At 41.0% G+C, this 23,585-nt stretch overlaps 1 protein-coding gene across 5 annotated transcripts in view; it reads right to left on the reverse strand.

Moving 5' to 3' along the window:
* Positions 1–23,585, reverse strand: part of ank3b (ankyrin 3b) — a 108,620-nt gene that overhangs the window by 5,196 nt on the left and 79,839 nt on the right. For 2 of the 5 annotated variants that reach the window (XM_047817188.1, XM_047817189.1), the window contains exons 28-43: positions 20,894–20,938; positions 20,290–20,396; positions 18,916–19,140; positions 16,898–17,052; positions 15,438–15,649; positions 15,043–15,250; positions 14,763–14,859; positions 14,390–14,618; positions 13,637–13,762; positions 13,267–13,389; positions 12,811–12,837; positions 11,887–11,968; positions 3,545–10,708; positions 2,849–2,923; positions 2,077–2,208; positions 1,214–1,357 (exon numbers count right to left, since the gene is read on the reverse strand). In XM_047817188.1, the coding sequence (XP_047673144.1) occupies positions 1,214–1,357; positions 2,077–2,208; positions 2,849–2,923; positions 3,545–10,708; positions 11,887–11,968; positions 12,811–12,837; positions 13,267–13,389; positions 13,637–13,762; positions 14,390–14,618; positions 14,763–14,859; positions 15,043–15,250; positions 15,438–15,649; positions 16,898–17,052; positions 18,916–19,140; positions 20,290–20,396; positions 20,894–20,938 (9,151 nt within the window). The remainder of the gene's footprint in view (positions 1–1,213; positions 1,358–2,076; positions 2,209–2,848; positions 2,924–3,544; positions 10,709–11,886; positions 11,969–12,810; positions 12,838–13,266; positions 13,390–13,636; positions 13,763–14,389; positions 14,619–14,762; positions 14,860–15,042; positions 15,251–15,437; positions 15,650–16,897; positions 17,053–18,915; positions 19,141–20,289; positions 20,397–20,893; positions 20,939–23,585) is intronic. The other 3 variants (XM_047817191.1, XM_047817193.1, XM_047817190.1) reach the window with 2 other exon arrangements.

The raw sequence follows: 23,585 nt of genomic DNA on the forward strand, positions 1-23,585 counted from the left end.
GAATGTCACATAAATAATGTGGCTCTAGCATGTAGGAATCGGGCATGAATTGGGTTCAGATATAAATGGAGGGAAAAGAAGAAACAACACAGCATTGGAATATTGCAAACAGATAACACAGTTATAACAGGTAAAGAGGCAGAGGATGATGAGGAGGGAGGAAGATCAAGCTCGCCATAGGGTGTAGTTTTGAAAAGAAAATGATTATGCAGAGTTAGCGGTGAATATCAGTACAACGAAGCTAACAATTCAGAGTTAGCGATGCTGCGAGTGAGTTAGGAGCTGCAGCTAGAGTTAGCATTATTAGAGCAGTTGCGAAACTAGAGAGCGAGAGAGGAGGCGGCAGCAGCTATGGCAGGAGAGCTGCTCTAACGGACAGAGGTGTTGCTGTCAGAGCGGCCACGTGGCTTCGAAGAGTAGCGGGTCTGGTTTTGCAGAAGACTAGAAGAAGGCACTCTAGCAGGAAGGTTCAGAGATTTGAGATGCTAGAAAATCTATCAAGCTCTACAGGCACCAACAAAGCAGACATTCCACCATGCTTCATAAATGTTACATAAAGATTTTACCATGCTTCATAAATGCAATGTAGCTAGCATTATGTTTTCATGTATCTATGTATTTGTTCAATTACAGAACCGACCGAACCAAATTTTTTGACTAGGTATTTATTATTATTATTATTATTATTATTATTATTATTATTATTATTATTATTATTATTATGTTTTAATACTGTATATACATATAAACATAATGTTTATGTAGGTTGAGCATGGACCAAATGTTAATCCCATCATATAAGCCCAAATTCTATAGCAGCGATGCAACATCGTACAGTTCTTAAACAAGTTATAAACCCAATTAGTCAGAAACATTAAAGCCATTTTTATTTCACTGAGATGGGATTAAGGTTTAATATTCATAACCGCATGCATTAAATCAATCCGTACAGTTAAACACAATCATATCACACTGCCCAACGCTGGTTAGTCACACCACTTTGACTTAGGAGCAGTATTAACTAAATAAAACATTTTAGAATCATATATATTCATCGGGATTTGAGCGTGGATTAAAGTACAACCGAGATTGGAATTTTGAGTTGGAATTTAGATCAGTAAGTGTTTAGCCTTTATGTGTTTCTACTTCTGCAACGATTCAAGAAAGAAATAAAAGGAGAAACAGAGTTCAGCTAGATGGGGCTAAACTTTACCATCAGCCTGATCCCGGAAAACTGCGTTATCATCTGCAAAACACCTTGTGCCTGAAATGTTACCATAATCAAATATTGGCCCTTCCAGCAATGTCACAATATCCATCCGATTGATCTTTGTCAGTGCTGCAGTTAAGGCATCCGCTAAAGGGAGAGAAAAGAATACACTCGGTTTCAGAACTTATATGATTGTGGAGAAGAAAAAAAAAAAACAGGGTGGAATTATAACCGCTGTTCCAACATACGATAGGATAAAAACACAAACAAACAACAACAAAAAAAAAGTTATACTGTATTCTGAATTTTGGGCAAGAGAAACCATTTATATGAATTTTATTCACAATGAAGAGGTTTTATTCCTCCAGCCTACAGTAATGAATGTGTGTTATCTTTGTCTGTAAAGTTTAGAGGTATGATGTATGTAATTTACTGTACGCTCCTGTTTACCAACTATCTCCACCTACTGTATCTTCCACCATCTCTCAGGGTAAGAGGCAAGTATACTACAAGACTCTTCTCTGTTCTGGCACCGAGGTGGTGGAACGAACTTCCCCTAGAGGTCCGGACTGCTGAGTCACTGTCTATTTTCAAGCGGCGGTTGAAGACCTACTTATTCAGGAAACACTTCAACTACAGTAGCACTTCTTTCCCTATCTTTTGCATTTAAAAAAACCCCCACAACTTTTGACCAAATGTTTTAAACTCATGGTATCTTAAGTACTGTATGTAACCTAGTGAGCCAGTATTAATGTTTTCAATGCTAGAGATTTAAGCACTTATGTACGTCGCTCTGGATAAGGCCGTCTGTCACATGCTGTCAATGTAAATGTAAATGTAATTAGCAAAAGAAAATGATAACTTACTTGTGGCATTTTTACCGTCTCTGCTGACCCATTTCTTTAATAGCATGAAACTCTGAGCTGTCAAGGAGTTGGGGTTCTCCACACGGATGTGATTAATCTCATCAACCGAGAAATCCATTTCCCTGGCCAGCTCTGCAACACATTAAAAATAGTTAAGCATCAAATAGATCTGTCTCTCTTTCAGACGCATGTACATAATACTTTGGTGCATCTGGGTCAGGAGAATGCAGATGGTACTGTAATGCCGAAAAACTGCCAGAGGTCATCATATAGCACTGTCATACACTATTATTTCATTCACTCATTCATCTTCTACCGCTTATCCGAACTTCTCGGGTCACGGGGAGCCTGTGCTTATCTCAGGCGTCATCAGGCATCGAGGCAGGATACACCCTGGACGGAGTGCCAACCCATCACAGGGCACACACACACTCTCATTCACTCACACACACACACACTACGGACAATTTTCCAGAGATGCCAATCAACCTACCATGCATGTCTTTGGACCGGGGAAGGAAAAAACGGAGTACCCGGAGGAAACCCCCAAGGCACGGGGAGAACATGCAAACTCCACACACACACAAGGTGGAGGTGGGAATCGAACCCCCGACCCTGGAGGTGTGAGGCGAACGTGCTATCCACTAAGCCCCCGTGTTCCCTTACACTATTTTTTTTTTTTTAAAAGATTAACAGCTTCTAAAAGAATAGAAATATGAGGCACAGTTTTAATCCTCAAGGTAGAAGCACTACGTAGGATCGTTTCTCATACCAGTCCAGCTAAGGCCAAGATGATCTGCCACTATAGCCATCCGCAGGTCTGTCCTCTCGCAAGGACTCTGAGGGCCTGTTAGTAAAAAATATCGGAATTAGTAAAACAAATTAATTAACAAACGTGATTTAACATGATCAAAATGAGAAAACCTACGAGGTGTAACCTTTTCCCCAAAAATGAATTACATTTTGGATATGTGGAAGAGAAAAGAGGACAAATGCAATGTTTTAAGGCATCCGGTTAATAATTTGTCAGTGGTGTTAATTAGTAAGTTTGCAAAGAATAATTTGCTACTAATCACTAACACCTCTTTCGCTAAAAAACAAACCAAAACAACAACAAAAAAAAAAACCTTACTGGATAAATGATGATGAACAAGACTCACGAATGAACAATGGACACTTGTTTCAAATGCTTCTGAAGCTTCCAAAAGTTAAATCATTTATTCAAGCTACTGCAAACTGCTTAGCACTCTGCGTAGGTTGACGATCTGTCCAGCGATCTGTCCTCACATTTTAGCATGCTACGGTAAAGCTGACTACATCATATAGAGTGAAATCATAACAAGAGACACAAGTACACAAAGAGAGAAAGATGAAATAATGATAGGAAGACATCTACAGTTCAATCACGCCACAAGCAATCACAATGGTTCATGCAACTAAGATCATACAAGTGGAAAATTTTACAAACTAGGCTCGATTTCCACGCCAGGGGCCACTTGAGACCCAGCACCCTGACTGCCTTCACTTCCACTCGTCCTCTTACTCCTCCTCCTCCTCCTCCTGTCTCTGCCGGCCTGCTCAACCTCTGCTCTCACGTCTCTAGCAGACCTGGATGTAGTGGAGGGCTGGGATGCTTCTGACAAAGATGTGTTCCTGGATGTGCTCCTTTCTTCATCCTTATCATCTCCCTGCATCTTTTTGTCTTCATCAGCATGGCAGTCCACAAGCTTTACTGTTTCACTAGCCTTCGAGTTTTTGCCCACGGCCTGCACCTGCTTCTGGTTTGTCTTACTTTTTGTTGAGCTTCGAGAGTCTGTCTTTGACATACTTCTAGCTACTATTACCTGAGTTCTTCTTTTCTCTTTCACTAATGTGCTTGTCCTACATTTCCCTATTGAAGAAGAACTTTTAGGATCTTTCTTAACCTTCAACACTGGGATGCGAGTTTCGGGTTTTGTAATGGGGAACGGGTCTAGTCTTTTACTGGGCCCCTGTTTGATTCCTTTGATTGACAGCTGTAACCTCATACCTGCACAGCTATAGCCTTTTGTCGAACGATGTTCCAGTATCGGCAACCTAGACATTAGTGTCTTTCTTTTAACGTCCTTGCATTGTGGAATTACGATTTCTTTGTACGCAGCACTTTGTTGGTGGCATTGTGGATTTACATTTACCTTGTTCATATCATAGCTCTCTTCTCTCACTATATCTGAGTCTGTTTTATGGAAATCCTCTGAAATAGGCTTAAAGTAGCTGGCCTCGGGATGCGACTGCTGATGCTGTTCTACAGTGCTGGACTGCATGTACTTATGTGTAACTCTGGAAGCCTGTAGATTACAATTATTATTGCAGTTCTGTGTCTGGATACATTTCTGCTCTGTCTTTGATAAATCTGTCCTTGGCTCATATTGGCTTTCTGTACTTGTTTCTGGTTTGGGGCCTTCTGAAGCTAGTGATGTCTTAATTGTAAAACTGTCCCAGTCCATACACACCAAATCCTTATTCTCACCAGATGTGTCTTTGACTCCTATCTTAAAAGAGGAACACAAATTAGAACTGACTTCTGAATATGAGGGTGGCTCCATAATGTTGTCATGAGATGGAGTGTCCGAGCGATCAGCGCAAATCTGAATGATATTGTATGATGCTACTGTGCTGTTATCCATCTTAACCTGTGCATGCTCTACTTGCTGTGGTTGTGATGTGACTACACTTGGATTTGTGACCCCTTCCCTTTTATTCCCAGGTCTCCGTCCATATAAATGCTCACCAATCTGGAAAAACTGCAGCCTCTCTTCAACAAAATCCCGTTTGCTCATGTCAATTGCACCACTGCGGGTCATCTCAAACATCTTCCCTTCGTGGAAGGGGAATGGGTTAGGTTCACTAGTCGGTGTGCTTTCATCAGTTGGCGTTCTTGCAGGAGTCGTGTCAGGGGTAGTCGCTTGAGACCTCTCGTCTATGGCTAGCCCGAAAGGCTTTGGCTCATCATCTTTAATTCTAGCATCGACAACTTCATCATCTCCTCCTTTACTCGACCAGGGATCAAAGTCCAAGCCTTTCGTCGCAACAGTTTTAAACGGAGTATTAAACTCTTCCTCGAGCTTGTAGCTAAAGTACGTTTCAGACAGTCCGTCTTCCTTTGATTGCTTTTTGTCCTTTTCGTTGTCCTTCCCGTTTTCTGCGTTTTTAACAGCGGACTCGTTCGTAGTTTTCGCCTTTTTGTACTCCTCAGTCGGCGATTCCTCTTCAATGACTTCTAGTTTACTTTGACTGAAAGATCGGTCGCTAGGCCTAAGCATGCTTTCTGAAGCCCAAATGTCTTTTCTGTTATCGTTGGAATATCCAAATGTTTTTACATCATTTTCATGAAGTCCATCATCCTCATCCTGAAAGTCATATCCATCCAGAGAATCAATCTCCGTGGCATCTGTGTCATGAGAGAACTCGGCAGTTGTTGCTATCGAGCAGTCTGTGATAGACTGATCGTTGCCATTTTGTTCATAGTCATTATCCTCAGCTTTGCCGTTACCGTTCATCCCGGGTTCTTTATGATTGCCGTTCCTGTCATGTTTTTTGGGTTTGGATTCCTTCCCTTGGTCCTGCTCATCGATTTTAAAGGTATATTTCTTAACAGGAATGGGTTGAAATACTGATTCGTCTTCACTTGAGTCACTGTCATTAGCTCCGGGAGGCACAGGGGATGGAGGGTGGACTCTAATTATGGGCTCAGCAAGAAGATGCTTGTCATGCTCCTCCTGGAGGTTCACCTCCATCATATCGGTGTCTATCTCTAAGGAAGGAGTGGACCCTTTTTTCTCCGTTTGTGATGAATCTGCATCCAAGGGAGGGGGAGGGGGAAACTCTATGTACGCAACTCTTTTGTCTTTATTTTTCTGTCCGCTATCCTGACTCCTGTTGGCTGCCGTACTGCCTGAGAACTTTTCTGGGGCAGTTTCTTTATATGTAAACACTTTGCCTTGCTCGGAATCCTCCGATTCTTCCGAGACTTCAGCTATTGGACTAGCACTGCCTGGTATGAATGCCATGAAACATTCAGGGGTCCTTGAAGTGAGATCATAACTGACTTCCTCAGAGCTAGGTGTTTCCGGTGTCATGGGACTTTTCCCAGAGCTATCAAGAAAAGATATCTGTTCTAAAGTGTCATCATCCGGGCTACCCTGAGGGGAGGTTGGCTGTCTCTGTTTGACCGTGTAAATCGTTCGGCTCTCCGAACCGACTATTTTCCTGACTGATCCGTTCGTCCCTAAATCTTTCTCGCCTTGTTTTCCCACTTGCACACTTACATAAACTGGTAATGTCTTCAGTCCTTTGAAACTTTCTCTGGTGGTGACTGTGGTAACCTTTTCCACCGTGTCCTTGTAGTTACCTGAACCTGGATCTCTGATACCACCACCTTCTACAGAACCTTCATATGTCTTCATCGAAGCCTCTTCCCTAGACACTTCCGAGCGACCCTGAACTCTCGGTTTAGCTAAGGTAGGTATATGTGATGGGCTCTTTTCTGACTGTTTAACAACTGTATCTTGTTTCACTTTCTTTCCTTGATCAGCATCCGGGGGACTGGATGACATTCTCACAGGAATTTGTGATTCCGAAATCTTTTTTTTAAGGGTCTTTATTTGTGTATCATCACAGTCTGTGCGGTTCTCTTTTGATGGCAAATCTGATTTGACCTCCTTTACGAATACATTTTTAAAATGTTGCCCTTTAAGGTCAGCACTGATTGTGCTATGCTTATCGATACTACTAGCATCTTTTAAGGAGTTACAGGTTTTTTCACTAGTTCTGATTTTACCGACATCAGGTTTTTCATCTGTGTCATATTTAGGCTTAGTGACCTGTTCATACTGTGGCTTGCCGTAAACGCTGTCTGCTGTTTCTGACGAACATGATGCAGTGCCAAATTTGCTGAAAGTTGAATTTTGCCCAGAAGTCACTTTACTTTTATCACTTTCTGTGGATTTGTTTAAAGGCTTTCCTTCCTCCGTGGAATCTACCTTTGGAGCCTTTGAGCCGGCAAAAAACTGATAAACAGGTAATTTGCTTTCCTGAAGTTTTTTCACAGGTGGTTTTGATTGTGTACTTGGCATATTTCTCTCTTGATTTTGGACCTCTGTTTCAAATTTGAGCCTAACAGAGCTCACTCTGGAAGTCTTAACTTGAACTGGGTCACCTGCCTTAGACTGCCAAGCACTGTTTTCCTGTTTAGATTTGTCCTCATTTAAGAGTGACTGCACATGCCTCTCTGGGCTGCTTGGCAAACTGGCGCTTTTTCTATCATTCATGCTACCAAACAATTTCTGTTTCCCCTTATCCCATTCCTCGGAGCTTACGTCACTTTTGGGCTTTGTTTTTTGAGGACTGCTGCACACAGAGCTTGGGCCTGAGCGAGTCTCTCTGAAGTCTCTCATGGGAGGCTTTTTCTCAGGGGACTGAAGCTCATCGTTTAGCTTTTCTGTTTTGTCTCTAAAAAACTGCGAAACCTCACTCAATTTTTCTTCGGCCTCTTTAACCGTTTGGTCGATGCGATCTTCGTATATGAGTTTTTCTCTATTTCTGTCTTGCCTATCTTGGGTGAAGTGCATCCTAACTGTATGTTTGGGGCTGCCGGGTTCTGTCGTATAGTGCAACACCGTCAGTTTGTCATACTGATCTTTATGGAAAAATTTGTCAGATGTGTCCCTTGCTGACCTGAAAATTGATTCTTTTTTGGGGCTATAAAATCCTTCTGCTCCTAACTCAGGAGTGTTCCCACCTCCCTGGTTAACAAATGAATCCTCGGTATCAGAGTGTGACGCGTCTAATTTTTCAGAAAGAAGCATTTTATCGGCAAATCTATACGACTCTCCCCTCAGCTCGGACAGTTCATCGTCATGATATTCGATAGACTGCTGGCTTAGTAGTTTAAAAGCTTTATACGAGTCATCGGCAACGAGCTGAGCAGAACTGGGTCGACTCTCCTCCTCCTGAGGAACGGGTGTGTTGACTCTAGATGTTTCTAAGAAAGAGGGTAGTGTTTCCTCAGCAGTAAACAGTTCGTCTTCATGTAGAGCCCCAAAATCACCCTCTACTCTGTTAGAAAGTTCCTTCAGACCACGGCTGCCTTTGCATATATACTCGGGGTGTTTCTTTGTCTCTCTGATTATTACCTCTGTTGGGTCTGTGTTGCCCTTTTCTATATGAACCTCGATTATTCTTTCAACTTTGGGTTTTGTGTCTTTGTCAAGGAACCGTGGTGTTAATTCGTCTCCTTTGATAGAATCCTTATTAGCCTTGTGTTCAAACAGCCCAGCCAATTCTTTAGAAGGGTCTCTCCCTGACTGGAAAGCTTTCATTATGTCTCGAACTGACATGGTTTCTTCAATTCTGTCACAGCCTGCCTCTTTTAATTGGGGTTTATGGTAGACCATTCTAGTCGTGGTGGTTATATGAGTTTCTTCTTTCAGACACATACTTTTGCTCATTACAGAATCGTCCTCAGAACTGACTTTCATCTGAAAGGCCTTTACTTTGTCTTTGATTGAGCCAGCAGCTGACTCGGGTTCAATACAAGCAGGTGATTGCAATGCGGCAGCTTCTTCTAGTATGGGCTCACAGGCCTCTTCAGGATGTTCATAGCTTCGGATCACGTGAACGACCTCGGTTCTGGTTTCTGTTATGACTGGGGGAATAGGGACATCTGAAAATAGAGGTTTGGGCCCTGTGCTCTCTGCACTCTGAGGAGCCGAGGGAGTCTTTTCACTTCGGGTTTCAAAACCACTGTCTGACAGTGGGCTTTTATCCTGATCATGGGAAAAGTCGTCAGGGGATTCTAAAATCGCTTCTGTTCCACTGTAAGAATCAGTTAATTTGCATAAATCTTTCTCTGAAGGAGACGTGCGAATTCCTGGAGGCGGCATTTTGAGTTTATGCTCAGATTTGAACGTACGTTTCTGCTTTTCCTCTCCCTCCTTAATTTCATGGTATTTACTCTTTTCACCAGCAATTTTCGTGAGCGAACTAGCACCGATATCATTCATTAAGTAGTCAACCACCTTGGCTAAATTCAAGTCTTTGTCTTGCACTGACTGTGGTCTAACAGGAAGGGTGGATTCAAATGTTGGATGAGATTTCATTAAACTCTGTTGAGCCTCCTCTATTTCATCTTTAGAGAACTCCTCCCACTCATCCTCACATGCTCGGTCCTTAGTAAAGATTTTCGTCTCACTCAGTACATCCTTAGAGAGGATTTCACTGACTTTCACAAGATCTTCTTTCACTTTCTCAACTAAACTGAAAGGTTCATCATCTTCCATTTTAGATTCCCTGGTAGCCTGGGACTGATACGACTTTGATACATTAGTGGCATCGTTTTGCAATAAGGCAGTCATTTTAATAAGACCCTCTTTCATGTCTGCCACGTCACGCATTATATCTTGACTTGATGTGGCATTGGCTGATTTAAATGCTGCTGAAGGGATATAGAGTTGGGGTTTTGAAGGTTTAGACCTGGAGGTAAATGTTGGTGTTGTCTGAGGAACAGTTGATACCGTGTCGGATATCTTCTTATCTTGGGGCTCTGGAAGAACATTAACTACGGAGAAAACTGGTACGGTCATAGCACTAGTCGATAGTGGGGCACCAGAAGGACCAGGGCTTCTGTAGGAAGCATACATTGAATTTGACACATTTGATCTCAGAGGAGATGACATGGATTTGATTGTGTCATAGCTTGATGTAGAATAGCCAATTAGAGTTTTTTCAGCCTCACAAAAAGCTGCGCTAACACTGGAAGCAGCTGCTTGTGTTGTAGCTTGTATCCTCTCCTGCAAACTGCTAGTTCCTTCTGAAAGGAGACGGGGTGATATAGAAGAATAAGAGGGGTATTTGACTGGTGACACAGATCCGTTAAGAAGGACTGTTTCAGCAGAGGCAACGGCAGGCCCAGCTGATGAAGAGAATGATGACAGAATTGTCCCATTGGAGACTGTACCTCGATCTGGAGACGTTTTCATAGAGGACAGACCTGTTAATGTTTTAAATGTAGGTGTTGCTGCGGTAGGTGCGGAGGTAAGAGTTGATCGGAGAGACAAAGTTTGTGTATACATATTTGAAACTGACTTTGGAGATTCAGGGGGCGTAATCATGGTGAATGATCTATCAAGTATAGAACCAGATGGTGGTACAGAGATAGGTCTCGAAGTAAGTGACGCAGCCAGTCCCTTGATCGACACAGGATCTGTGCCGGTTTTAAAAGATGAAGACATGAGACCACTAGAAACCGGTGAAGGGTACTGGCCTTGCTGAACAACAGTTTTTATAGGTGAAGACATAGATCTGTATGTTCTAATGGGTGATGCGATGTCACTAACAGACTTTACAGGAGATGCATTTGTGGTTCCCAGGGTGGACTTCAGAGGAGAAGCTGAGGTTATTGACCAAACTGACTTTAATGGCGAAGCAGATGGCGTGTTGGAAGGTGAGCTGGAGAGGGAACCCAGTCCACACTTTGTTTGCCCAGGGATGGTAACAGGAGCAGCGGACCATGCCTGGTAAGATCTTGTTGAAAAGACAGGTTTGTGAGGGTAACCAGCAGGCAGTGTTCTTGTTGTACTTCGTTCAACTGTTTCTTTAAATAGATAAATTAAAATCCAACACAAAAATCAACAAAAATGGTTGAAGAAACAGAGAGACCAGAGGGGAAAAAAATTGGTCAGTGGTGTTTGTATAATAGAATAAAGAAGAACAATACTTTCATGGTGGTACACATGAGTTGACTGATGAAGAGCCAAAATAAATAAATAAATAAATAAACAAATAAATAAATAAATAAATAAATAAAAATTCACTGCGATCCATGGTCCACAAATGGCACAAATAATAACGTATAAGCGCAACAAAGGAGAAGACAACACCCTCCCTCCCAAACAACGACAAAAATAAATCACAAAAATAAAACCACACTACGCCATAATAAATAACACAATAAACAAACTGCAAAATGGCAAGACAAATGCAAAGAACCCAGAGGAAAACAATTTCTCTTTTGACTTTAGATGTGCTACAGTACATTCCCCTGTTACTGGCTACCAAGATTTTACTAAAGTGCCTTTTATCTGTTTGGAAAAAAACAGTTTCATTTCCAAATTCGGGTGTTTTGACAAACCAGAAATTAATATAACTAGACAAAAAAAAAAAAAAAAAAGCTATCTTGTTTTCTGAGCTTTAGAAAATTTTACGATTGCAATACGCAGGCTAGGTGAGTAGGTCTCGAGTCCATAATAACTCATCATGCAGAACCGAGTAGTCTTGGTGACAGGCAATTCGGTGCAAACTGTGAAAGCATCTGAGAGAAAGTCTCTTTGTGACTCTCCATGCATTTCTGTCCAAAAAATAAATGAAAACTCGCACAATCACAAAGCCAAAAGGGGCAACACTACAGTAGTTGTAGGGAGAAATGAAAAAGAACAGACTATGACTTTTTATGTCAGGTAAAGAAAGAAATATTATGGATATTAAATGGATAAATTCATTGTTTTCTTGCTAATGAGAAACATAGAGAGTGAACAATATCTAAAAAGTGAGCAGGCACAGCACAGCAACTTAAATATCATAATAACCCATGCAAAAAGAAACTGTACAGAACAAGCATGAGGACTTTGTTATGCATGGCAAGTATGTGCAGATATAACATTTGCATTTTCAATTGGTAAATTGTTCAGACTGGTCAAACGTTAGCTTTTATGTTAACTTTACACACTAATAAATGTTAGTCTCCCAAGAATGTTAATGAAATATCACACTCACTCAATCCAGGCTCAGTCAGATAGCTGTACCGCTTACGTAAGGCTAGAGATGCAAAGGTATGACGTCGTTCTGGCTTTTCAGTCTGCAACAACAATAACAAAAATGTCCTATAAATTCCCCCCCTTATCAGCCCTGAATGTCAAGCTAATATGCTAATAATTTGAGTTTACTCTCAGAATTTGTAGTCTGACTTTGCTGCATTAAATTGTCTGACTGTGCCATTATATAAAATTCTATTTCTGTATTCAAAACTTCAGCAAAAATTGTAAATTGTAAGTACATCTAAGAATAAAACAAAGCTTGTAGTATTTCTATATGGTGCATTCGGTGCCTTGCTGTAAATAGATAATGATGATGATGTGAACCAAACACTCTCATTATTTGTGCTACGATAATGTTATTGAAAAAATTATATATATATATATATAATTATATATATATTATATATATTTATATATATATATATATATTAGATATAAGTATTATATATATATATATATATATATTATATATATATATATATATATATTATATATATATGTATATACATATATACATATATATATATATGGACTAGAATTAACATTATTTTTAATCCCCATAGACATGTTATGTAGATTGGATCTAAAAGCTTATTAATTTAGGTAACAATCTTAAATCAGTAAACTAAGCCATAGGTTATCTTTAAAGCAATGTGACAGAGTACAACGATGGATAAATAAAAATGATGGCAATCTTTGGCCAGTGATATGAAATATATGTGGTTTTACAGTGTATGGAGTTAATAAGCCAATGCAAATTTACAATAAAGCCCCATGACAGGCAATTGCTGCACAATGTGTGGTTTGACAGAGCAAATATCTAGAAACTAAAGCAAATGAATCACCAGCACACCACATGGAACTGAGGGGACAGGACTATTACCTCTTCATCAGGATCTGAGTCCATATCCTTTTGGTTCCCAAGATGCATTGCAGAAACGGGGAATAACGCAATGGAGAGCAAGGGGTAAGAAACATCAGGATGTGAAAAGGGCGATTGTGAGCACACAGAAAAAAGAGCCACCGCAAAGCCATAGCAAAGAAACAGAAACAGAAAATAAAAATCAACTGAAAAAGATACAGGAAGCAACCACAAATATACCACTGAAAAACAAGCGTAAGCCTGTGCACCATCAGCCAAAGCATGGTTCCAAATCAAAAAATTCTGATTTGGTCAGCCATAGCCAGAGCAAAGACCAGAGAGAAGCTCAAAACAGATAAAAGACACACTCAGGCAGTTTTGACCAAGTTTATCCCTTATCACTGCAAACACTGATCTACCTTTTCCTGAGTATGAAGATGACATGATATGACACAAACGACTCGATTACAACCTTACCTTCTTGAGTGCGGGCAGAGTGATGTTTAAGTTACAGACGGCAGTTTGGGGAAGCCCCTTTGTGTTTTTAATCTCTCTGAGGAAGGACAGCCGTCCACAAGGTTCTTGGCTGTTGTCCCTCACCTTCGGTGATTTGGTGTAGAATGAGCAGATAAGCATGAACAACACATGAACAATACAAATCATGACCATTTGAATTCAGTCCTAATGGATTAACATATGTTTGGCGGCTCGGGAAATAATACGGAAAACCAGGGACTCCCAGGCCGCCGTACGTAGAGTGCAAAAAAACTAATAATCTCTAGTGCGGATATTTTCTATGCATCGTGTAAATTGAAAGCTAACAAAAAAAAAGAACGAACCATATTACCTTCACACAGAACGGCAGTCTGTTCTCTTTAAACGCATAGAAATTAAGAACCAGCTGCTGTCCGGCTTTAATCAGAGGCGTTAAATTGCCGTAGCAGTCCACGTAGATTGGCTTCCCTTCCAAAACCTTTAAACAGATTCCAAATGAACAAATGAAAGGTGTTCTTACGTCTCTAAACAAAAGCACAAGACGGTAATACCTCGAGATACGAGTTTAATGTTCGTGACCTTGCTCGTGCATCCCATAAAAACATACAGTGATAAAAGAGAATGTTAAAAAAATAAACTGGTTTTACTATAAAGTGTATTATTTACCTTGGAGATCGGACGACTCGAGCTAACGGAAGATGCGCACGGAGGTCGAGGGAGGAGTAAACAGGCGGAGGAGTTAGGAGGAATTACACTTTAACTTTCGTTCACTTACTCGCTAGTGTACACTCTTAATGCTGCTTTACACTTCAATGGAACTTAACTGAAATTCTCTTAACTTAACTGTTGTTGTGGGCGTCGGCTCGGATGTTCGTATCTCGCACGTGGTTGTTAGGGATCTTTGTTTCGGCGGCGTCGGCTCGGACGCTCGTATCTCAAAATTTTTTCCGTATCTCAAGGCAAAGATTTGGTCGAATCACAGCTCGTATCTCAAATAATTCGCATGTCGATGCGCTCGTATCTCGAGGTATCACTGTATTTGTTATACGTGATAAAATCGGACAGATGGGAGACGAGATTTTTTCGTTTGTTTGTTTTGACCAACCTCAATGTCTTTGCTTCTGGCCACCTCCTCAAAGTTCTCTTGCTGCTCCAAGGTCTTGTCCACTTTGTCATCCGTCATGCAGAAGCATCGCAGATTGGATTCCACAGAATCATTCATTTTGGCGAACACTACAAACTTGGCCATGTACGGCACACAGATGAGTTCCCTGTAGAGCTGAGTGGCCAAAGATACTGTCTCAGGAATCTGATGGCAGTCTGCAAGCCAGAACCTGTTAGAATAAGACAAAATATTTAGACTTAAGTTAAACACAGGAGGTATCTATATTTTAAATGTTTCTACCAAATCTGTTTTCTCTGCAGATGCAGATGCATACATTTATAATGTCTTTGTGAAGCATAATGAAAACAGAGACCTGGCAGATACGTTGGTAGTGAACGAGACGCATTCGTTGGAGAAAGTGAGCGGAGTCGTCCCAGTGATATCTTCCCATTGTGCAGGGGAGGTGCCACCTGAAGAAGAGCCCTCATTAGCATGTATGTGAAAGGAAACATGGGATACACAAACCGATCAAAAAAAAAAAAAAAAAAAAAGCAGGAGATGAGATGGACGGCACTTTAGAAAAGCTATTATACAAGCCGCTGCTGATAAAAAGGCGTATCAGAGAAGCGGAGAAGTTTGCGGACAAATCTTACCTGTGATGCTGCACAGAAGACGTAAGCAAGGTGTCGTGTCTCCTTTGTAGCCGTTGTTCATACCTTCCCCTGATCGAGGAGGCACGGGGATAGTCATGGTGATAGGTTTGTGGAACTTCCTTCTACGTGGCTCCACTGTTACTATGGGGCTGAATGTGGCTCTGTTGCCTATGATCTTCTTCACCGTCTCATCTGGGACTGGCTGGGTCTGAACAGCAAGCGAGCAGTTCTACTTTATTCTGTTAGACTTTACCAAGTAAACAATGACCTGCAGAACTTGTCTGTCATCCACAGAGTGGTAATTGAAAGTAATTGAATATGTTCAAGCAAAAATTTTGTGAATGTTCAAAATATAACTCTATAAACTCCGATTGGACATTTAAGTGTTTGTATACCTGAAGTCCAACCCTGATCTTCTTGGTGAGAGCTCCTTCAGGGAAAGAGGCCTGGACTTGAGGAACAGTCATACTGGAGAGAACCCCTCCCTCGGGACCCATATGATTAGTCTCCTGCTTGATCCGTGACACCACGGCAAAATACTGTGGGAAGTCTTTACTGATGATTCGACAGATGCGTTTCTTCTCCAGGTCTTCGATGCTCTCCAGTTCTTTAGGGACAAACCATGTACAATTATCATCTTGTGCTGAAAAAATATACATTTGTAGAGTTCACAGAGAACGGTGAAAAGCTTTCTGGGGTCAGACGAGACTGGGCAGTCTGGTTCAAGCAGACAGGAAGGCTGTTTGTAACTGTCTTACAATGGGAGTAGATACTCTTTACTGCAACAGTGAGCAGAAAGAAATCTCAGAATGCTCCACATGCTGAACCTGGATGTGGTTGAACTACGACAGCAGAAGACTACAGGAGACTATATCACATGTCACAGTAGACTTCGTGTCAGCTTTGACGTCTCTCGTCAACAACATGTATTCTTACAGAACTGCTGCTGTGCACAGGAATGTTTTGTTGCCGGTGACATGACCAACTCTTGACCTGCATGGTTTTTATCGTAGAACTGCCTAAAAGTGGCTGGTGAGTGTAAGTGTATAATAAAAATGTTTAGCTTTAATGCTTTCCAAGCTCAAGACTCAGAAGGCACTGGCTTACTACAGGCATTGTTAGACGACTCTTTGGACTAAACCACTACTGGCTCTCCAGACAAGATGTGCTCCCGTGGTACCGGAGGTACTTGGTAGAGGTCTTCACGGGTCCACTTAGATTCGAAAACCCGAGGTCCGACCCGAGACCCGATCGGGTTCGGGTCTAAAAGCTTCACGTGTGCCTCGGACACGGGTCGGGTATAATAATAGCGTCGTCGGGTCTCGGGTAATTTAAAATGAATGTGTTTTTACCGAACGAACCCGAGGAGACTGTGTGTGTGTGCCTCGACTCGAGTCCTTTTTCAACCTCTCCTCTGTTTGCCAAGACTGCTTGCGACGTGTGGCTGGCGGCGTGTGGCTGGCGGTAAGCTAATTTTTGTTGAAACAGACCTGACAATCAATTTTGAATCCACTCTGTAGCGGTTACTTTTTTGGTAAAAATTGCCAACGGGTCGGGTCGGACTCGGGTCTAATTTTTTCGGGTTTGTCTCGGGTCGGGTCTTTCTTAAAAAAAAAAAAATATGCACGTCGGGTTCGGGTAAAAAGTGATTCGGGTCACTTCGGGTCGGGTTACATTTCTTTAGACCCGAGAAGACCTCTAGTACTTGGTACTTGTTACTGCTGTTATGTTTTGCTGTTCACGTTTCCTGCTTCTTTTTCCGTGATTTACTTTGAATCACATGAATAGGAACTTAAATCCCAGAGACATGCCAGTCTGCTAATTATAGCGTTTTAGTGTCCCGACGATGTCCTACCTTCGTCCATGCCGTTCAGCAGCTCATTGAGGGCTTCGGTCTTGCAGTCATACTGGTGTTCCTTCCAAGTCTCTCCATTATCGCTCCTAAGAATGATCAGCTCACGCTCTTTCCCTCTCATGGAGCCAAAGTGAGGGATCTCCACTATCACAGGGCTGCAAGGACAGACCATACAACACTAAGAGCTGACTATGCTTTTAAAGAGGTTCTTCTATTAAGAAATGACTGATGATGGTATGCATAGGGGCATACTTCAGCAGTGCAACAGAGGGCCACTTGGTACACCTGATAATCAGAGCATTTATATACAAGTCTGTGTGTACGATACAAATAGACCTACATATTTATTTCTACCAAGCGGCAATACTTTGTGCTTTATACCCCCAGAAAATGAAAAACATTCCAGACCTTTTAAATTGAGCACTAACGGATAGAATAACATCTTATTCAGGTTTTCTCAATTCTGGTCCCGGAGTACAGAGACCCTGCACATGTTGGTGATGTCCCTGCTTCTAAATAATCAGCATTTTGTTTTTTTTAAATCAACCAACTCATCAGTCTTTAACTGTTAACCGAGGTAGAGGAGGGGAAGCACCAAGATATACAGGGCCGTAATATTTTAAGGATATTTTAACATTTTTTAATCAGCATACGTTCAAAATTTGGTTAAAAAAAGTTCAAACGGCAGAAGTTCAAGCTAACATTGCTAACAAAGATGAATTTGTATATAAATATAAAGTGACATTTAGATACAGACAAGCAAGACACTGTCCACACTGAGTCATGATAAAACAGAAAATTACATTCAATGTATAATCCCAGAGAAGGTACCATGAAAAAAGTACATTAAAACTGCCAGTCAGAAGTTTCTCAACACTTATCGGTTCGGGTGTAGAACGTCGATTAAACACGGGAAAATATCACAGAAGCCTTCCATTGAAAATTTGTATTTAGAGACTTTTTACTGTAGGGTCTGTATGTGTGCTTCTTCTAATATCAGGGACATTAGCAGCTTAAAGCAGCTGAGCCAACATTAAGTGCAAGACAAATGCTGCTGTTTACTTTAAATGCCTAGTTAGCTACAGTAAAGGTCTGTAAAATATCAGGTGTTCAAAAACTTTTGACTTTCAGTATATTTTCCAGCTATGTTGCTTTTGTTCTTTTGCATTTCCTGATCTTACAGGATAATAAATATCATCTCTATACTCTATAATGCCTTGGTCTGAAACTGCAAGAAGAATGATACCTTCTCCAGAAAGAAAAGAGCAAATGAATCCATTTCCCACATGGGATGGCACAGTGGGTGTCTGAGTTTGGTCAAACATGGGCAAAAATTGTCAGCCATAACAGCAGCAGATAACATGCCCAACAAGCACAGTACAGCGAGCATGATCCACTTTCAGCGATCTCGCTAGTCCGCTGAAAGCCTTAAAGAAACGGGTGATTGGAAAGTAAAACAGAAACAAAATCAACAATGGCTTCAACCATGAGCAGAGTCATCTTTTCTCAGCGGCACACTCCTACCCAGCAAATTTTGTTCCTTGAGGCCCAAGCTGCAGGATTCGGCTAACGAAGCTCTCGCCCTCATTAAGAGGGGGGAGTTTTCGGGGAAGATGGAGTTTACTGAATAACATCCATGCAGCAATTAGAGGAACAAAAAGGAGGAAGACAAAACAGTCCATCATTGCTGCAGGAATACTAGTGTTTCATTTAGTCACTTCAAATAGTCTTAGCCTTAAAACCCTCTTCGCATTCTCTAGTCACTACTGTGTAACTTCTGTTTAAGTGGAGCTCATTTACATTTAGTGATCATATGTTCAGGGGGAAGTTCAATCATCTTCTTGGATGCTACACTGAGCTCTGCAATGTATTGCAGCATTACTGTCAAGTATCAGAGACTGGCTTGGTGCTAGTCTCACTGCCAAATCGCCTAGCCACCACACATTCCAAAGACAGATGGGGTTCATGGCAATGGGGAGTAAAGAATAAACAAAAAATGGTAGAAGAGCATCACCTACCCGAGGAACTGGGCTCCGGCAGGGCCCACCTCCACTAGGCGGCTTGCCAGTCCCTCTCCCTCCACCATGGGCGGTGGCGAGGCAAGCTTGTGCCGCTTGACCAGGCGGCAGGTGATGCGAGTCGGGGCTGTGCACTTGCGTGGTGGGATGATGATGCGCATCCCGTTGTGGCGGCTGCCTCGCATGGAGCCACCGCGAGCATCCACCATGAAGCTCACCAGGAACCTGTAAAGAACAACATAGCACGATGATGAAAAGGGGAAAGGGCAAAGAGGCTTTGACCGTCAGTGACCACCAGTGAGGACTGTTTCCATGCTGTGATAAAAAATTCACACAACCAAACACCAGAGGAAAGATGCAAACAAGTTGAGAGGCTGGAAGGTGAAACATGAGAGCTCAGCCCTGGCAATTTATTCATGGAGAAAATTTGCCATGGTTTGTCATAGATCCTTGTGTTCGTGTTAAAGGAGAACAATCGAACAGCTTTGGCTTAGAAGTTAAAGTCTTTCATAAACTGCCAAGGTAGATCACTCAACAAGCAAATGTGGTGTTTGTGTTACTGGAAAAAAAGAGTCTTCAAACTTTTTTCTGTGTTTTATCAAAACCAGGTGAACAAGTAATAGCTTACCAACAATACTGACTGCATTGGCTTTCACTTCTGCTGATTTTACCAATAATGACAGCAGTACTGAACATCTCTGTCCTCAGCAGGTCCTTTAACATTGGTAACCTAAATAATTTCCAACACTTTCACAATACATTTGAACTGTTCAATTTGTAGCTAAAGAGTATGACACTGAGTCAAACTCTAACCATTAGGCCACGACTAATTTTAACTGTACATCACGAGTTCTTTTCAATAGGAGCTCTCTTCAAATGGCTCGTTTAATCAAATCCAATCTGCGAACTAACTAACAACTAGCTGTTGTATGAAAGCACATCGAACGATAAACTTGTTTAGTAGGAATTCCTGATTCGATTCGATTCGTTCTGCTTAGTTTCGACTTCGACTTATTTTGTTCTGTGGGTGAAGAAGAAAAGAAAGAAAAGTAGCAGGCAGAGAAGAAAGAAGAAGGTGTAGTCACAGGACACAACCATCATCACCTGGAGTCATACCGAGGGAGTGGAGTAGAAACACTGCGAAGAAACAAAAATAAAAAAATGGAACAGTTGGAGGAAGGAAAGATAAAAATGAACAAGTTTCACAACTCCAGAGGAATGAGAATCATTGGCAGGGACACAGAAAGACAGAGAGAGCGGCGTAGACGTTTAGCAGAAGAGACTGGACATTAAAAGTGTTTGGAAAAGTAAAAACTGATAACTGTTAAATAAAAAGACAAAGAATTTTGCTGTATGTCACACAGCACATCTTACCCTGAATGGACAGGGCTAGAGACCAAGTTGACGTTGTCCAGAGCGTCTGCTGTCCAACTGTATCGCCTCAGAGAGTCAGTGTCATACTCTTTAGCTACAGCCAGATGCTGAGGTTAAGAAAACACACACACAGACACACACACACACACACACACACAGTCAGTAATGGGTTTAGGTGGTAAACCACAACAACAACAACCTCAATGTCAATGCATGGCAATAAACCGGCACTAGGAGGTAAGTGTCGTGGAGCTGAGAAGTGATGCCTACGTTGCAATTAGCATCTCAACCACACACTTATCACCTCACTGAGTGTCTGATGGTAGAAAGCATCCAAAGAACACATGCATGTTTAAAACGGGTTGTAGGGACAGTGGAGAGTAGGAACTCAAACTTCTTGAAGCAAATAATGGCAAGTCAAGGATAGTCTAAAGCAGTTAAAAACCAGGCGACAAATCATAGAGTAGCAAATAAACATGTGCTTCTCTGACAGCAGGGGGAATTCAGGCATCGCGTGATTAAACGGCTGCTATGCGAATATGGTTGTCTGCATATCAGCTGAAGATTGGTAAAATAATATTACAGCTCTCATTGAACTGGATACCTTATTATGGGGCTCAACAACGCAGTGCATCGCTTTACAGACAGCCTGAAGCATTTAAAGAAGAACAGAATGTTTTAAACACACTGACATCAGCACTCATAATGAGCTAAACACAGAGATCTCCTTAAACCTCATAACTATGACTGAAGTATACATATCGTATACATACACTATTGTCTACACAGAGGTGAATCTCAACTGCATGCAAATCTGATACTGGACTTATTGTATTGAATCGCAGTCAATAATTAAAGCAGATGTCGTACAGTATATAACAAAATGTCACTATTGATTCACTGATTGAATAAAAAAACTAGAAAAGTGCACTGGATTAACATGAACACATTTACACAGTGATTTATAAGTGCAGTAAAATCCTGCACACATTCTCCTGTGAAAGCACACAATACTGTATTAAAGGTGCGGTCTCCGATTTTTGAGAAATGCTTCAGAAAACCGAGTCGGGCCGATAATAAACAAAAAACAAAACTAACGTGTAGCCAATGAGCAGAAAGGGGCGGGGCTTGTCTAAACGGGCGGAGAGAGTGTTCAGTGCGCGTGTGTGACATTAGCAGAAAGCGGTTTTAACATCGACATGGAGGATAAAAACAAAGAAAGAAAGAGAAGAAAGACTTACGATAAGGACAAGAAGTAGGACGTGTTAATATAGGATCAGCTTTCCAGCGCTGGAGAGAACTGAAGGAGCAGGAAGTCGGCCACATATTCACAGGTTGGAGTTTCCCGAGTCAATAACTCCTGAGCTAAACGCTGTTACTACACAAATAACACCTCTTTTCTATCGTAGTAATGTAGAGAGGCAGCTACAACCGCCTTTTGTGTAGTAACAGCGTTTAGCTCAGGAGTTATCGACTCGGGAAACTCCGACCTGTGAATATGTGGCCGACTTTACTTAAGACGCCGAGGCGCTTTTTTCCTTCTCGATAGGTGAGTAACGTTGGTTTTGCTTTGTTACACAGAACTAATATATGCCTTTGTCCTTTACATCATTATGCTTGTGTGGCATTTTTGCTTGTTTGTTTATCTACAATCGTATTGTTCTTCCCTTCAGCTATGATAAAGACACGTTTCTTTCTGTTAGTCGCCTGGGTTACGTACGTATGTGTGGGCGGAGCTATCGATACAGGGGTGGGACCCGTTTGGGTTAGGGGCGTGTTTGTTTTGGTGATTTTGTATGTCAACATTGGCTTTCAAACATCAGAGACCTCACCTTTAACTGACAGCACACAATATTAACTGACAGCACTCAGAATACACCGGTTCAAAATCAACTAATCAGACATTTAAATTTTATGGTCTAAAGTCTGATTTTTAACCCGTGTATGATGTTCGGGTCTGTGGGACACATATTCATAAACATCAATAGTTTTGAAAAACTTTGCTTCCTTGTAAAATTTGTTGATTTTTTTCCCACTCATAACGATTTAAATTCGATTTTCTTTATTACATTTTATTAAAAAATAACAAAAAACGAATAGCACTTTAATTAAAAAATGTGATGTAATAAAGGTAAAGGGCAAATATTAACCATATATGCTGTTTATATCGCTTGTAATTGGGATTAAGCAAACCTCTGTAGAGTATTTTTACATCAAATTTTTGATTGTGTTGAATTAAAAACCCAAAAAATGCAGCGAGTCGAACAGACCCACGAATACCGGCTGAGTAACGAACATACGAACATCATACAAGGGTTAAAATGAGCACAGGGCAGTGAGATGCTTCCTAACACAGAATTTACACAGAATTTTAGCCGAACAAACACTCGGAGCATCTCAGAGAGCAGACATTGGTTTGATATCATTGACTTTGATGACAAAAAAAACATTTATTTATTTTATTTAGAAATGACGTGTAGGCTGGAAAACTGGAAAACTAATGATTCCTAAAGCCCTGAGTGTCTATTTCATATGAGCTATTAATCAAAACCGTGGAGTGGAACATGACAAATACAATTCAACGCTGAACAACGACACCCTCTAAAACCTCTGATAAAAAGAGTTAAAATCACTTTATATGAATATGATGCGCTGGATCAAGTGCTATTTTAGGAGCTACTCAGTGATGAACCTAGAAGACGTATTTAAATTAATCCACATTGTCAGTCTTGGTTGGTCAATAAGGTTGCAAAGGGGCGGAAAGTTTCTGGAAACTTTCCACGGGAACTTAATCTGGGGAATTTTGTAAAAATATTCAAAATTGGAAACTGTATGGGAATTTTTGGAAATTTACAGGAATTTCTGGGAATTGTTTGGAAATATAGGGAAATGTATATAAACTATATCATATACAAACATAAATAAACATGTTGTTTGGTCATAAGCAGACGTGCATGTAAGGTAATACACATTTAAAAATGACGTCTTGACCGATTTAATTGTAAGTAGAACTTTAACTGATTCTTTCATTGTGTAACACAAAAGCATAATAAACAGTATTATGCTTGTAATAAACATCATAAACTTAATAATTGTAATAAACATTATTTTTTATAGAGGTTTTTTATTTCAGGGGGGATGAGTGTGTGTGTGTGGGGGGGTCATCAAATTTTCTGTGTATGTGTAACACTCCTAATTTACTGCTTATTAAGAGTTAGTAAGGTAGTTATTAAGTTTAGGTATTGGGTATTATACAGTTAAGAATGTAGAATAAGGTCATGCAGAATAAGGCATTA

The sequence above is a fragment of the Tachysurus fulvidraco genome, chromosome 8 (assembly GCF_022655615.1).
Source record: "Tachysurus fulvidraco isolate hzauxx_2018 chromosome 8, HZAU_PFXX_2.0, whole genome shotgun sequence".
Lineage (NCBI taxonomy): Eukaryota > Metazoa > Chordata > Actinopteri > Siluriformes > Bagridae > Tachysurus > Tachysurus fulvidraco.